We start from the raw sequence: 16073 nt of genomic DNA on the forward strand, positions 1-16073 counted from the left end.
TAACTATACTGTAGACTGTGGTAGACATACTGCAAATGTGTACAAGATAAACTCTAGAATGTTTTCTTTTTCTTTTCTTTTTACATTTGAAAATCTTTATTTTTTCTTCTGCTAAAACGTTAACGGTTGTTGACACTGCCATGCACTGTTCCTCTCGTTAGCCTTCTAGGACACCATCATGGCTGTCTCGCTGTCTCGCTGGTCTTCTTCTGCTTCTGTGGTGCCTCATTCCTTGATGCAGAGTTCACTTTCCAGGAAGGGCTTTGTGATTGAGCAAACACTCAGGAGAGCACTGGGCCTGGGGCCATCTCAGTCTCCCTCCAAGTGACTCTGGGTCTTACCTCAGTCCACTCAGGAGAGCACTGGGCCCGGGGCCATTTCAGCCTCCCTCCAAGTGACTCTGGGTCTTACCTCAGTCCAGTCTGGAGGAAAAAAGGAGAAAAAGGAAAAAGCCCTCATGGAAAATTGGTTTGTGACGTACAAGAAGTGAGAACTTCCCAGTGGAGCATCTCGATGTCCAGCCAGAGCACCTCAGAGAGCATTCAAGCATACGGGTCCGTAATGGACACATGGTTCTTAAGCCTCCTTGTTTGTCATGACCTTAAACACGTACCTTTCTTAAGATCCCTCATCTACCTCCTGTCAGAATTTTAGTCACATTGTGTCAGTAACCATGATTAGCCTGGGATGATTGATGGATGACACAGAACGTGGAATTTCAAATATCAAATTCTCATGGAACAATGCTTTTCATAAAATGACCTACATACCTCAAAAAGATTCTCAAGTATTTAAATATCTGTCAAAATAGAATTCAAACAGTCAAAATGTGAGTGTGGATTTCCTTTTAATGCCTTGTATATTCACTATTAACTTTGAGCATGTTTATAATGTTTACCCAGTCAATGATCTAACTCATTTGTCTGGAAAACAAAAAGATGAGGCATTTAATTTCAAACATGCTATAAACTTTAATAGACATATTGATATTTCTGAAAAGAATACCAAGATAGCCCTAGACTTATTTACAGGTTCAAAATCTTCACAGATAATGGTAAAAACAACGTAGAGAACTTAAATAACTTTATGGCATAACTACTTAAATAAGGGAGAGAAAAAAGGAAAAAAAAGGATTTCTCTATTCACATGTTGCCTTCTCAGCAGCTGCAATGCAAGTTTCACATTAAGTGCTTAAATTAAAGGATAAACTTACAGCATGGATACTTTAACATAAACTACGACCACAGCAAGGCCAATTTCAAAAAATACATTTAAGAAAAAAAAAAAAGAAAAAAAAATGAAACAATGCAACAACCAACAATGAAGACAGCAGCATCTGCTGTTGATGGAATTGCTCAAGTAGGGCAAGCAGTGCTGAGAGGGATGATGCACCCATGGTGACTATGAGTGAAACATCAACAAAAACAACCTGATGACTGGCAGCATGCGTCAGTTACCACATACCAATGATAAAGAAGTAATGACATATCATTGACATGGGAGAGGGTCTGGCTTGTTCTCTTGACAGGGCTAAAGGGCAGAGACTGCTGCAAGCAGCGTCTGCATTCTGGCCTTGGTCACACGAGCGCTGAGCACCGCCACTGCCACAAAGGACACATGAATAACCCATGAGCACAGCCTTAATATTAGCTTTCAACGCTGTGGAGAGTTTGTCCGATAAGATATGAACGACAATAACCAGTGTTTGCCTTCCACCTCATTTAGTCGCTCTGTCACTGAAAATGTCTGTTGTGAAAATGCTTTGGATCATTTTTTTAAGTATGCTGATAGATGCTGAGATATTTGCCTTGGTATGTTTTCAACATTGTGGCGTTGACAACGCAATGTTTTCAAACCAAACAACCTGACACCATCAACTTTTGTTAACCCTTACGACACCTGCACAATAACACTACTAAATGTCACAATCCGATTTTTCTTCTTGTTCCAAAACTGAAGCAAAGGATTTGCAGTTCTGTGACTTGAATTGTAATCTGGATGGAGGACAACTAATTGGTCCATGCTTGAATGATGGCAAAAAGAGTTGACAAAGACCCACATGTAAATAAAACACAACTGGTAATCGATTGGGGATTACACAGTGTTCGCAGACACACTAATATATTAACAGTGTTCCTGTTAAAACAAATATGTTTCGATTAGGAAAAAGAAAATGAGGTGTGAATGCAAAAAGCTTAATGTAAAACCGCTTGATAAACATCCTCCTCTCCCATATATTATCACACTTAAAAAAATAAATGCTCCTCTATCAAACAACAGTAATGCTATATTATTTTGTGAGGCTAAAGTAGTATGTATCTCGGCACAGTACTGTAAGAAATATACAACAGCGTGTTCTGTTCCTTTTGTGACTGAATGGTGACTATTCCGCAGTATTCTTCAATATAGCCCCAATTTGTTCAGAAGGGTTTCAACCATGGCACTGCACTGTTTTTGGTCTCTGTGTGTCTCTCTGTCTAGGCGTGCTCATGACATGACTTTGTAGAATTGGTTGGCTCCTATCTGATGTAAAAAAATTGACTGTCTTTCAAACATGATTAAATCAATCAGATGATTCTATTTCAAATTTCCTTAACAACTAACTTGTATCATTGTATCAAAAAAAGAAAGCAGCTTCCATGGATATGATGAGACAGATATGTTTTTTTTTCATACAGTGGCACTTGTTTCAAGAACAGAACACTGACCAAGTTCAATTCCCCAGCATGGAATCTACCTGCCATCAACAACTGTAGGTACTGCTACTGTAAGACATTTAGACCTTTACGTACCTAGAAGTAAACTCTAGCATATTGATGTACAATAATGTATTTCAAGATGCATTATTTCTACAGGTTTGAAAATAAAAGTCACAATGTTATTCATCCTGACCTCTTTTCATTTAGCTGAACTGCCTAGAGCTACACACATATATCAAGAATATACTGACAAGTCTTTTAACTATTGAACAGGTTGTGATGAGGAAAAGCCAGTGAAGCTTCTAAATCTCAAACAGACTGACAACTGGCCCTTGTGATTGTCTCTGAGCCAGTAAGATGGCCAGAGAGCACTCTTTAAATGGACTTGGCACCATTATCCTCCAGCAGGGCTATGCTTGAAAAGCTCTAACAACCTTAATCATTTTTTTGGGATCTCAGGTTTACAAAAGTTTACAATGCAGGTTGGAGCCATGTGGAATCACTGAGAAGATTGTCACAAATATTCTTCATCTTGTATGCTTATTCTTTTCAAGTTAGCATACATACTAAAATCGTGAGCTTTTTGAGTTTGTGTCAAACTGACAGATGTGCATTCATTTTTAATGTTTTAATGGTAAGTCCTTAAGAAGGCAAAGACCAAGGCAAGCCCCCTCTGTGAGGTGGCTTTAGGAATCCTGGTAAGAATGTGAGCTTCTCCGAGGTGCAGTTCAGTGTCATGGACTGCTGCAGGGGGGCCTTCCTATTGCATGCCCACAGTGTCCAATCTGTCTGCAAGTCACGGGATCTTTCATACAACTTCTGCTGACTCCCATAAACAACCTGACCTTTTGGGGTTAACGTAGTGGGGTTGAGGCCTGGGTTCCCATCTAAAACAATTCATATAAATCAGATCTCTTCAGCTTTAGAAGGTCTGGATGGTCTTTGAACAAGGTTAGGGGGAACCATCGCAGATGAGGGAGAACCTCACGGTGGATGTTAAGACACACAAGAAGCTGGAGGAGAGTTGAGGGGGGGAACTGTTCATCAGCCTTCATGCATGTATCTGCCTCTGCTATTGGTGACATGGCTTCCAGCATGTGAAATAGTAGTGAGAGCTGACGGGCTGTGAGACGATAGCCCAGGAGAGGGAAGAGACCTACGCTGGCTATCTCTGAGATGGAGTGAGCTGAGTGCTGTTCTGCTGGTTTGTTCAGGGTTGATGAGGGCTTCCAAGAAATGGAGGTATTCACCAATTTGGGGGGGGGAGATCTCCTTTCGCTTGGCCACTCTATACAATGTAGCTGGTGAGGTCCAGCAGATAGGAGGTCATGTCGATTAGGTGGTCCAGGATGCCGTCTTTGTTCTTGTCCCCCTCGGCTTGCTCGGAGCCCCGCTCGCCCTTCTCACACTGGGCGCCGGAGAAGCCACTTTTGCACAAGCACTTGCTGGGCTCCACACACACCCCTCCGTTACGGCACACTGGCTCACACTTGGCTGAAACACAGAGACAGACAGGAGCGAAGCAGTGAGACATGATGGTTGAGCTCAAGGTAGCAGAGAGAAACACATGGAACGGGTTCCCTTGACAAACTGTGTGTTGTGTTCACGTGTATATCTTTGTGTATATAGATGTGTGTTGTGTACACGTATATATCTTTGTGTATATAGATGTGTGTTGTGTTCACATGTATATCTTTGTGTATATAGATGTGTGTTGTGTTCACGTGTATATCTTTGTGTATATAAATGTGTGTTGTGTTCACATGTATATCTTTGTGTATATAGATGTGTGTTGTGTTCACGTGTATATCTTTGTGTATATAAATGTGTGTTGTGTTCACGTGTATATCTTTGTGTATATAGATGTGTGTTGTGTTCACGTGTATATCTTCGTGTATATAAATGTGTGTTGTGTTCACGTGTATATCTTTGTCTATATAGATGTGTGTTGTGTAGATACTCACCCACTCTACAGAAGGGGCCTTCCCACCCCGGGCTGCAGCAGCAGATTCCGGTGGGGGTGCAGTGTCCATTCTTGCACTGGCGGGAGCAGGGGCTACTCAGCATCTCTGGGGCCTCCACTGGACGACGGCATTCTTTAGGCACTGGGGGTCTGGAAAGCAGAAGCACGTCAAACAACAGACCTCTCTCTGAAAACAAGGGGTGAAGGAATCCTACAAAAATACAATTCTAATTGGATCCATTTTTAGTACCAACACAAACTCGTATTTATTTTCTTTCTCTCGCTCTTCCCCCTGGCTCTGACACACAGATGCACCACAAGGGTGAATTATTATTAGAGCTAAATTAGCCCTGCTCCGATCAATTATCAAGACCTCATCAATGCGATGTCTGGAAACAATAACAGGCTTGTGCGTAATGGAGCTGAAGCCTCTGGAAACAAACATCCTCCTGCCTGTGTGTGTGTGTGTGTGTGTGTGTGTGTGTGTGTGTGGTGGGTGGTGGTGGGGATGGTGGTGGTGGTGGTGGTGGGGGGGTGTATGTGATACTGCAACACCAGAATACAAGATCTCAGTGTGTGTGTGTGTGTGTGTGTGTGTGTGTGTGTGTGTGTGTGTGTGTGTGTGAGAGAGAGAGAGAGAGAGAGAGAGAGAGAGGAGGGAGAGAACATGAGAGGCATGTGTGTATGTGAAGGAGTGTGAGAAAGAATGACAGGGTGAGCATGTGGGTGGGTGGGTGAGGGCACTTGGAGTGTATGTGCGAGTGTGAAAGTGTGACAATACAACAATGACAGTATGTGTGGGGTGCAGAAGCCCAGGATTGTCCTGACAGCCGGTGTGACTGATGGTTGGGCTACTGTGGCAATGTGTGTGTGTGTGTGCGTGTGTGTGTGTGTGTGTGTGTGTGTGTGTGTGTGTGAAAGAGTGTGTGTGTCTCTCTGTCTATGTGTGTGTATCGGGATGTGGGGGTTGGGTGGTGGCAGGCTCTTGTGTTGAGAGGGTAGTTCCCATGCTCCTCTCTACTGTTCTCCACACCCACAACACATGCCTCCTTTCTCCTCCGTCGAACACTCCCTACTACTTTCTCCCCATCTCTCTCTCCCCCCGCCTTTGTGGTGTTGTTGTTGTTGTGACAGCCTGTGTATTGTCAATGACAATGAGAAAGGGAGGGAGAGACTGAAACGGTGTGAGAGAGAGAGAGAGAGAGAGATACAAGATTCAAGACTGTGCAAGAAGAAGGGAGCTCAGGGGTGAGACGAGAGAAAGGGGGATCTCCCCAGAGGATTGTGCTGCCACTGTTAATGGCTCGGGGAGGTCAGTGCCGCTACCCAAGGGTCTGTGTGTCTGCCAGGGTGGGCTTGAAAACAACACCTGCTGCTTGCAGCACCAACAAAGGCAGCTGGGTCAACAGGCAGTGTGGGAATGAAGCAGCCCAGGAGGCCGGCAAATACAGCGCAGCAGCAAGGCTGATAAATTAAAAAAAGGGACCACGGCTTATTGGTTTAAGACTGTCCCCAGGACAGTGAAGCGAAGGCTGTGCATCTCTTTGTCGAAGAGAGGAACAATGATTTGTGTCTGATCCCAATCCAGTCTCTCCCCACGTGTCTTACCATGAAGTTAGTGATGAGACGCGGTGGGAAGATGAGACGGAGCACGAGTGATCTCTGTGGGCTGGGCTGTGTGATGGCTTTGGGGTAGTGATCTCTGTGGGCTGGGCTGTGTGATGGCTTTGGGGTGCCTCTGTTGTGGCCTGCTGAGTGACACACTCTTAGCCTGTCTACCTAGGGGTACGTCAACAAAAAGAGGTGGAAATTCTAAATCTACTGCGTGGGGGATTCTGTGCCCAGAGGAATATGTCAAGCTTTTTGAGCGAGTGAACAAGAGACAGAGAGGGCCATATTTCACAGATTCCCACAGAATGCATCATCAAATGGCTCAGAATCACTCTCCCCACAACCTCCCCATTGTTCTCCTCTCTGTGTGGTTTCATCCCCTGTTTTAATTGTGTCCAAAATTTACTGTGTATTGTAGCAGTGGCCCTATTCACTGAGTCTGGCCAGGGGCCTTGGGTGGGAGGAGAGGCAAAGTGGGCCCGAGAGATTTAAGAGAGGCAGGCAAATGTGCACATTTCACAAGTGAAAAGAGATGGGTGTATGCAAAGTCTCTCTCTCTCTCCCTCACACACAGAAACACACACACACACACTCACTCACACACACACATCTACGTAAACCTCATCCATTGACTTGGCCCCCTACAACTAATCAAAAGCTTAACATTTGAAAAGAAACATACTAGAAATGTTGACACTGCTGAAGCCAGAGCGACATGTAGTGACATGGAGAATTCATTTGGGGATATATTTATTTATTTGTAAGTTTTATTGTTGTGGTGAACCAACCTCATTATGAAATAAACCCACAGAGAAATATGTCTGGGAGATCTGTCAATTTCTCATCACAAACTGTCCAATGGTTGAATCATTGTCTGTTTGTTTTTCTCGTGCTCTCTGTGAGTGTCACTCTATCTTCCCTCTCTCTATCTCCGGCTCAGATTGAGTTAATCACCAGGAGTAAATACACTGTCCATCTAAATAGCTGGACGTCCCCCTGGGCCTCTCTGCCTGCGTGTGGCAAGCCAATTGAGATAAGACCAGTTTCAATGATGCATTTCTCTGTCTCAATCAGACACTACATTGGGATCATTTCAAAGAGGGAATAAAGACTTGTGTAAAAAAGGAAAAGAAAACGAAAGAATGTGGAGTTCTGTCTTCTTTGGGCCCACAAGGCGCTATGAGATGTTTGTTAAACAGTTCCATCTCTCCGTCAGCGGCAGTGGCTGATAAACAATCCCATAATACTCTGCCGTCCACATGGGACAGCCATGTCTGTGTTCCTTGTGTTCAGCTGTATTTATTATCCAAAGTTAGGCCCCCGACAAACAAATGCTGGTGACAGGCGCCGCTATTGTGGCATGATGTATTTATTCCAAAAACATTGCAGACATCTGACATGATGCTACGGGCTAACTCCACACTACGGCACGCTGAGTGCCCCCGCTCCCTCTGCTGAAGAATGCAGGGAGATCAAATCAAAACATGCTGTGGTTGTTGCTCAGCCCTCTGAACCCCCTCCCCCAAACAGAACAGTGAGGCCTTGGGGTCTCAGGTACACAAGACCACCCGACTCGATCTTGGGCTTGAGGTCAGCGGTGTTATCCGCTTCTCTTGCCCTGCTCTGTAATGAGATCCTACATGATCGCAGTGTGTGTGTGTGTGTGTGTGTGTGTGTGTGTGTGTGTGTGTGTGTGTGTATCTGCATGTTTGTGCAAGCATGTGTACATGCGCATGCATGAAAAAATATGGAACCGACCAAAGGAACACCAAAGGTCTCAGACAGACTAAACAAGTCCAATTGATGGTGGAAAGAACGGTTCCTCGGAAAAAAAGCGCGGATGCCAGAAAACGTAAATAAAAAAGTTTGAGACGGAGGGGCCTCAACATGGGCAGGGACTCTGGAAACATCTGTGAGGTAATTAATTGTGTTAAGACTTGGGTGGCACTGTCATCACCTAGGAATAATTAGCCGGGGATCCATTTCTATTGTAATTCCCACCAAAAGAAAAACAAGAGCGTCTGCGGAAATTGAGCATGGAGGAGGGAGACGGGGAAATGCTGGACTGAAACCCCGGAGGCCTCTCGCTCTGAGGAGGGGCCCTGGCTCTGAGTCTCCTCACCAGTGAAGCAAAGGTGATGTTAAAGAACCACCTCCAACCGATCATTCCAGCTGTGTGTGTGTGTGTGTGTGTGTGTGGCTGCATGTGCATGCTGGGTTGGAGGGGGGTGGTGAACAGATGCTTTATGAGTGCTTGGTTTGAATTAGAGACTATGGCAGATCAGCCTGTGCCTATTGAAAACTGCGAGTGTGGAGCAGACATATCTTGTTCTATGAACAGCGCACTCGTCACTGGAGCTTGGCTGTGGCTGTGTGGGAATTCTCACGCTCCATGTACACATTTCCTGGTACTGTGGCCCCTGCAACTCCTTTCACATAGATTTGGCTTGACACAAACAACAGATTTGAAAGATCCATCAATATTGCAAATGTCTGTCTAACACATGGGATGAATTACAGCCTATTGTGAAGTGGCGTGCACGCACACATCGACACAAAAAAAAGTTTATTTGCAAACTGCAGTGGGTGATGCACACATCTGCTACATGGGTCACAACATCTTCTAACACATCGTCCTGAAAGGCAAGACCGGTTTTGAACCATTTACGGTTGAACTGCATGATTTATAACACACGCACACACACACACACACACACACACACACACACGTACACACACACACACACACACACACACACACACACACGTACACACACACGCGCGCACATAACCCTCCAAATTCGCCCTGCCATCTGAAAGAAAACATTCCTGTGTGCCGACAGGTGCCTGGGTTGCTCCAGAGTGTAAGTTCTGTCAAATCTCGGAAAATACCCGGCAGACCACACAAGCTCTGCAGTGAGCCTCCCCTGGCCGAAGCCACCTAGACAGTGTTGGTGTTAGGAACACGCTACACTAACATTTGGAAATACTATGCTTACCCTCCAATTATGAGCGCCGTTTGTGTTGGCTGACGCTGGCAGTTGTGTGATGATTTGTTTAAAGGGGGATAAGGCCCTAGTGTTTGTGCCTGTGCGTGTGTGAGTGTGTAAGTATGATGGGCTTATATGTGTGTGTTAGGCTATGTGAGTGTGTGTGTGTATGTGGAGGCTGATGTGATCTTATAGACATGATCTCAGCTTTGAGTAATCAACCCATGCACTGGCACAAAACAAATCAGCCCCAGAGTGTGTGTCTATGTGGAGTGTGTGTATATGTGGAGTGTGTGTCTATGTGGAGTGTGTGTATATGTGGAGTGTGTGTCTATGTGGAGTGTGTGTCTATTTGGAGTGTGTGTCTATGTGAGTGTGTGTCTATGTGAGTGTGTGTCTATGTGAAGTGTGTGTCTATGTGGAGTGTGTGTCTATGTGGAGTGTGTGTCTATGTGAGTGTGTGTCTATGTGGAGTGTGTGTCTATTTGGAGTGTGTGTCTATGTGGAGTGTGTGTCTATGTGGAGTGTGTGTCTATGTGGAGTGTGTATCTATGTAGAGTGTGTGTCTATGTGGAGTCTGTATGGAAGGAAGAGAGAAGGGGCTCATTCCACACTACAGCATATGAAGTCATTGCCTTTCAAGGGACAACAACTCACCACTGGCCCTCATAAGCCACAAACAAACATCTCTCTCTCTCTCTCTCTCTCTCTCTTTCTCTCTCTCTTTCTCTCTCTCTTTCTCTCTCTCTTACACACACACACACACACACACACACACACACACACACACACACACACACACACACACACACACACACACACACACACACACACACACACAGACTTTGCAGCTGTACAGACTACTGATGCTGCCTCCCCATAGCCAAGAGACATTTTTTTCTTTCAGTGATGATGCCAAAACACACATCACCATGGTTATTCATAGAGACCCTATTGTGTGTCACTGAATTAGTGCTTTTGTGAATGTGCATGTAGGTGAGTGTTTGTACCTTTTCGGGTCCAGGAGCTTGTAGAGTTTCCCACTGTGAGACTGTGCCATGCTTTTGCTTGAGGTCAGAATGTAGACTTCACCTGTGGCACAAACAGGGGGAAATGGGAGAGAAACTGAAATGAGTTTCACTATAGACAGACACTCTGCTGATACCAAATCAGCAATACATTTTTTTTTTGAAAACTTCTGACCACTTTTAAGCGCATGACGCAGAAATTAAAGCCACCCAGAGGTTCTATTTTTATGCCACCTCATCATCTCTCTCACCCCCCACCCCATCCGCCCCGGCCTGCTGCACTTGACATGAGGATGAGGCTGAGGACTTGTGGCTGTCTGGAACTATGCAATTAATTAAATCAGGACCAGGCTGGAAAAGACAGAGCCCAGCAAGTGTACATCACAACCATGTGTGCAAGACAGGGACCAGCACGACACAGCCTTCTGATGCAGCCTCCTTCTAAATCACAGACTCATCACACACATTTGCCTCTGCTACACACGTGCAATAAACACCCCGCTGCGACTCGACACAAGTTTGGGTCACTTGCGGACTTCTGAAAGTATTATGAATTACTCTCTTGTTGTGATACATATAGGGAGGGAGGCAATGGTTCCCATAGCTGAGTGTAAATAGTTAAGCAGCTAAGGAGTGGTGTGAGGCTCAGCTTTGGGGGAAGCCTGTCTTGTGTCCTTAAGTCCCTGAGGGGACAGGCAGTAACAGAAGTCATCAGGAGTGTCTGCTGAGAGGAAGAGGACGGCGGAGGGAAATCCAACACCCTGCGTGATCTCTGTGCCCTCCGAGTCTCAGCCATATCTGCTGTCGGCAGCAGCCGGAGGGGAAGCGATCTGTCAGGAAGCTCCAGGAGTGTCATGTCACCCTGGAATGTGCCACAGAGGAAGAGGGTATTGCGTATCAGGAGCTCTCGCTCACTCCCTCTCTTTTTCTCTGTGTATGTGTGTGTGTGTGTGGGTGTGTAGGTGTTCCTCTTTGACCCCCGTTGGCTCCCTTTGCAGAGGATTGCTTGGATATCTCCTAGAATTGGATACCGAAGGTTTTTTTCCCCCCCTGAATCAGTAGGTGTGTGAACAGCTACAGCCTCAACACCACCCTTCCTGTCTCATCATTGTATGGCATTGTCTACGCACGAGGAACACACAGAGAGTGTCTCACTCGAACCCATGTATCTCTGCTCTATGGTCCGATCAGAGATTCCACCGCTTCAAGCACAAGGTCCATTAAATGCACACAAACAAGGTTTGGGCTCGCGCCCTTCCTCTTACTAAGCATTTAGCTGTCCGCACCACATGTAGACTTCAGACACTTGAACTTGAATGGAAGGAAAAACGTGTTGTCCCGACATGAAACAATGGATGAAATGTAGAAATGTCAAAAGTCTACTGGTTTTGGTTGTCATGAAATTTCCAGGGTATAATGGTTCTTACATGTTAACCGCATGAGGACTTTCATGGTTTCATCCCCAAATTGAACACCACAATCTACCACTCTTTTATGTATACAATTATAATTAAAAAGGGGAGTGATTAAACCTAAAGTGGAGTCTATTTGGTGTATTCCTCAGACACAAAAGTTATGGACACTTGCACACAAATTCCACTTGAACTCATTTGCATGTGATTTTGAAGTGGCTGAGGATGGCACTCACCCAGCTCGTCCTCCCCGAAGCCCAGGATGTGCCCTGTCAGTGAAGCTCCACACGAGGTGCTGCTGCCCAGACAGAGGGTCTTCTCCTGCCAAGGCCGCTCACCTCCACTCCTCTGCAGGACCTGCAGGTTCCTGACCACCAGCAAAACACACAACTCTCATTCACAAGCTCTGTATCCATCAGCTCCACTTATATAATAGAACCACATTCTGCCTCCACATAATAGTTTAATCATGTCAGTTTATACGTTTCTGGAGAATTTATCAGGCAACTGGGAGTTACAGAGTTGAACAGTCACCAATGGAAGCCAACTCATTATAATGGGCCCTCACACCCACTTTATCTCATTACAGGTCAGGTCATGCACATTGTGAAATGGCTCAAAATGGGTGTCGGAAACAACTTTGTTTGACTTTACTGCACAGCAGAAAAGACAATAGCAGGAATGAAAATGTATCTCTGGAGAGAAAGGTGGAGTAGGAGAGAAAGACAGAGAGAGAGAGAGAGAGAGAGAGAGGGAACTTGTCGACCACCTGATATTTCCTGTGTTTACTCTAGAATGGTGTATTGACACCAGTGGAGAAGGATAAATTACAAACTAGTGGTAAGTGTGAACAACACAAGGTGGTAGCCAAATGACATGGCAGGAAAAGCCAGCTCATTTTACACAGAATGCCTTGTTTTTCTCCTCCTGCTTGGATAGCAGAGAGGATTTACATTGGCACAGATAGGGCAACAGGATGGATATACTGGCTATACTGAGCAAGGCAGGATTTCAAACATGGGGGGAAACATGACATTCAGTCAAGAAGACCTTCATATAAGAAAACCTTCATAGACTGACACTGTCATGTTCAAGTGCACCTCACTACATGAGAACTACACCACATTTATACCAGCTGAGCTTGGACAGGGTATTTATCAATTACAATGGAATCTAATAATTGAATATGTACCCATTTCATCAATAAAAATTGAATCTAATAATTGAATATGTACCCATTTCTGTCACCAAACACATAGCTGCCGTATAGCCGCCTTGATTGGCAGCCTCTGTAGATGAAACCTCCGACGGGGGTTGAAATAACAGTCGATTTCAAGTCAAAGATAGATGGCTCATTTTCTGTGGCAAAAATAAAAACAGAAAAACACAACAATTGGAATTAGTATAATCTCTTGAACATCTCTTTGAAATTCCCTGTCTCCCACTATGAAAACAGCTTAAACCAATGGCCAAAAGTGTGGGGAGACACAAACAACTTAGTGTTAAAAATGTGTTGTTAGTGACTGAGGGTTAGCATCTGGCTAAATTACTTAACTTCTGCGGAGAGGTTGGGTGAAGTAATTCGTCAGTGGTGTGAATGTCTTTATTCGCATAGTTATGACTTCATTTAACATATTGTCATTAGGTTTTGTAATGACTTGAGGTTGATTTACACACTCCCTAATGAGAGCTGTTTTCTGTGTTTGTGTAGGAATCTGAGGGGATATCCATGTTTACTAGAGTCTGTCAGGAGTCCATTAGTGCATGGCACAGGGTGGTTTGAATTATCCAGCCCCTGGCTCGTTAAAATCTCTCCATTCTATCGTAACAGATTTTAGAGGGATGCCAACAGCATTCACTTTCACAAAACACCTCAATAAACATAGATGTTCCTCCATATGGCCAAATACAGTAATACTCTAGACACAGTGTCTGTCTCTCTAGGAATGTTAATATAGTGAATAGGGAATATAGCTGTATGTGTGTGAGTATGTGTGTGTGCATGTTGTGTGCGTGTGTGTGCGTGCATGTGTTTGTGTGAATGTGTGTGTGCACGTTGTGTGTGTGTGTGTGTGTGTGTGTGTGTGTGTGTGTGTGTGTTAATGCACTCTTTTTCACCATGATGGTGTTAATGGACCTGGGTCTGAGCTTATTTGAGACTATCAGCAGTTGTCTGCCTGGGATATGTGGCCAGTGCGTGTGAGGATATGTGGTATGTTAACATGGGGGTGGGGGAGTTATAGTTTTGAATACTTCAGAGGGGTGTATTTTGGTGGGTACTAGATGACATGGTTCATTGTGTGTGTCGTGTGTGTGTGTTTGTGTGTGTGTATATGTGTGTGTGCGTGTGTGTGTGTGTGGCAGGGGGAGAGCACTGCTATAATCTAAACCAAACAAGAGCAAAAATGTTAAAATCATGTCTCTTTTCCCCACAGGAAATAGCATTTTCGGGAAACTCTGGCATTGATTAGCCTTGGGGCTCAATCCCCACCACTGAAGGATGGACTGCCATCATGGTCGTTGCGTTTCAACAACACTAAACCAGAATTTGGGCTTCAATTGTTGCTGACAGTTATAAAGCGTATTCATGGCCACGCATTCACATTCCCTTGGCAAGCAGGACCTTATGTGGGAATCATGCAGCATCGTGTCTAAAGTCTCTCTCTCCTCTAGTCTCTGTTGCGCAGAACTGCAGATGTTCCGCTACATGTCCAGCTGGTGACGTCCCAAAAGATCACAAACACAGAAACTTTGCATTGTGTTCCAGAGTACTGCTGCAGTCTGGCTTTGGGGAGCATCATGTATTTTCAAAACATCAAAGGCAGGTTTGTCAAGCATTCCTAAAGAGGGTATTCAAAACACTGCATGGAAACTCATGCAAACCATTCATATTTTCTGCATTCCAGATCACAAGATCTGGTTTCTTGCTGCGGGAGCCTGGCCAACATTGCTCCACGACTCACCATAGTCCTTCCCTTTGACGAGCTGCAGTACTCTCCCTGTGCTGGTGTTTCTGCCGGAGGAGTCTGTGCACAGGATGAGGAGACTGCCATTAGTGTCGGCGTGGTGTCGATCCACCGCACACCTGTGTTGGACACAGAGGACAGGGGAACAGATACATTAACGGAGCACACCACACAACATGAAGGTCTGCAGCTGAACTGTCAGAAAAGTGCACCACACGCTTACATTCTCTGGGGTACCAGTATTGTTACAAATGTCACCCCGTGCTTTTACTATACAGTATGCCAGTTTGGACATTTGTGAAAAAGGATGAAGGCTAACAGCTAACAGACCTAGCCTTTTACTTATTATATACAGTAAGAAACATACACACAAAAAACTCAAATTAAACTCTTCTAACAGCGAAATGTAGCATGAGACCAAAATTCAAAGCTTTGTCACTATCTCTGTACATACTATTAATCACCCACCTGCCAGGATCATGAAGCCCATGGGCAAAGATCTCAGGGGGCTGATTGGTGCTGTTGAAGTAAGGGTTGTTTTTAGGGATGGTGTACGGGGAAGCGCAGGAGTCAGTGTCCACGTCCACCCTCAGAGCGGCTCCTGTGAAATCACTGCAGAAGAGAAAATCTCAATTCAGTTTTAAGGACAATATTACTGTATGTTTACAAAATGAGCTCCAATGTGTATTACACAGGAACCATTGAAAAGGGGGCAATATATGTATGAGAAAATGCCTGGCATCAAGAAAAAAAGTGTTCCAGAAGATGTGGAAGACTGATGAACATCTTACCTGAGCCCATCCATCTCTTCCATGTCATCCAAGGTGATCATGCCGTCTCCCAGGAAGATGTGTAGCAAGCCGTCGGGGCTGAAGAGGAGCTGGCCTCCCAGGTGCTTCCTGTGCAGCTCAGCCACCTCCATCAGTACCCTCACGGTCCTAGTGTCCACCTGATTTGGATTTTTCCTGCCAAGGGTCAACCCAAACAATGGTCAGTTGCTTTGAGTTTTGGATAAACATTGTTATACACCTGTTTTATGACTCAAAATGATCAGTGATGGTGTAGTCCTGTATTAGACAGAGTTGAATAGAGAATAGTTTAGAATGTCAAGATCAACAGAACCAACCACGAAGGGAAAATGCCTGATCACCAATGAATGCTTTACAATGTGTTGCTTAGAGCTAGTTGTGTGAATCCCAAAAGAACACATGTGTGTCAGGTGTTCTTTTAAATTCTGGTGATTCTAAAATGGGCACGGGAACAAAAAGTACTTCACAGGACAGAAATGCCAGCAGACTGGTCTCTTTAACAATATGGTGGTGCTTTACAACGGAGCGCACTGCCATTAGTTTTACTCATCCCCTACTGCATCTCACACTGCCAAGATATAAAAATTACTTTAGT

At 44.8% G+C, this 16073-nt stretch overlaps 1 protein-coding gene across 1 annotated transcript in view; it reads right to left on the minus strand.

Moving 5' to 3' along the window:
* Positions 1-828: 828 nt before the first annotated feature.
* The window catches only part of LOC105903536 (hedgehog interacting protein), a 38658-nt gene continuing 23413 nt past the window's right edge, over positions 829-16073 (minus strand). The window contains exons 6-13 of the mRNA XM_012831304.3: positions 15461-15634; positions 15138-15281; positions 14667-14788; positions 12939-13062; positions 11940-12070; positions 10274-10355; positions 4664-4812; positions 829-4193 (exon numbers count right to left, since the gene is read on the minus strand). Coding sequence (XP_012686758.1) covers positions 3988-4193; positions 4664-4812; positions 10274-10355; positions 11940-12070; positions 12939-13062; positions 14667-14788; positions 15138-15281; positions 15461-15634 — 1132 coding nt within the window. The 3' untranslated portion in view covers positions 829-3987. The remainder of the gene's footprint in view (positions 4194-4663; positions 4813-10273; positions 10356-11939; positions 12071-12938; positions 13063-14666; positions 14789-15137; positions 15282-15460; positions 15635-16073) is intronic.

Source organism: Clupea harengus, chromosome 22 (assembly GCF_900700415.2).
Source record: "Clupea harengus chromosome 22, Ch_v2.0.2, whole genome shotgun sequence".
NCBI classification, from domain to species: Eukaryota; Metazoa; Chordata; class Actinopteri; order Clupeiformes; family Clupeidae; genus Clupea; species Clupea harengus.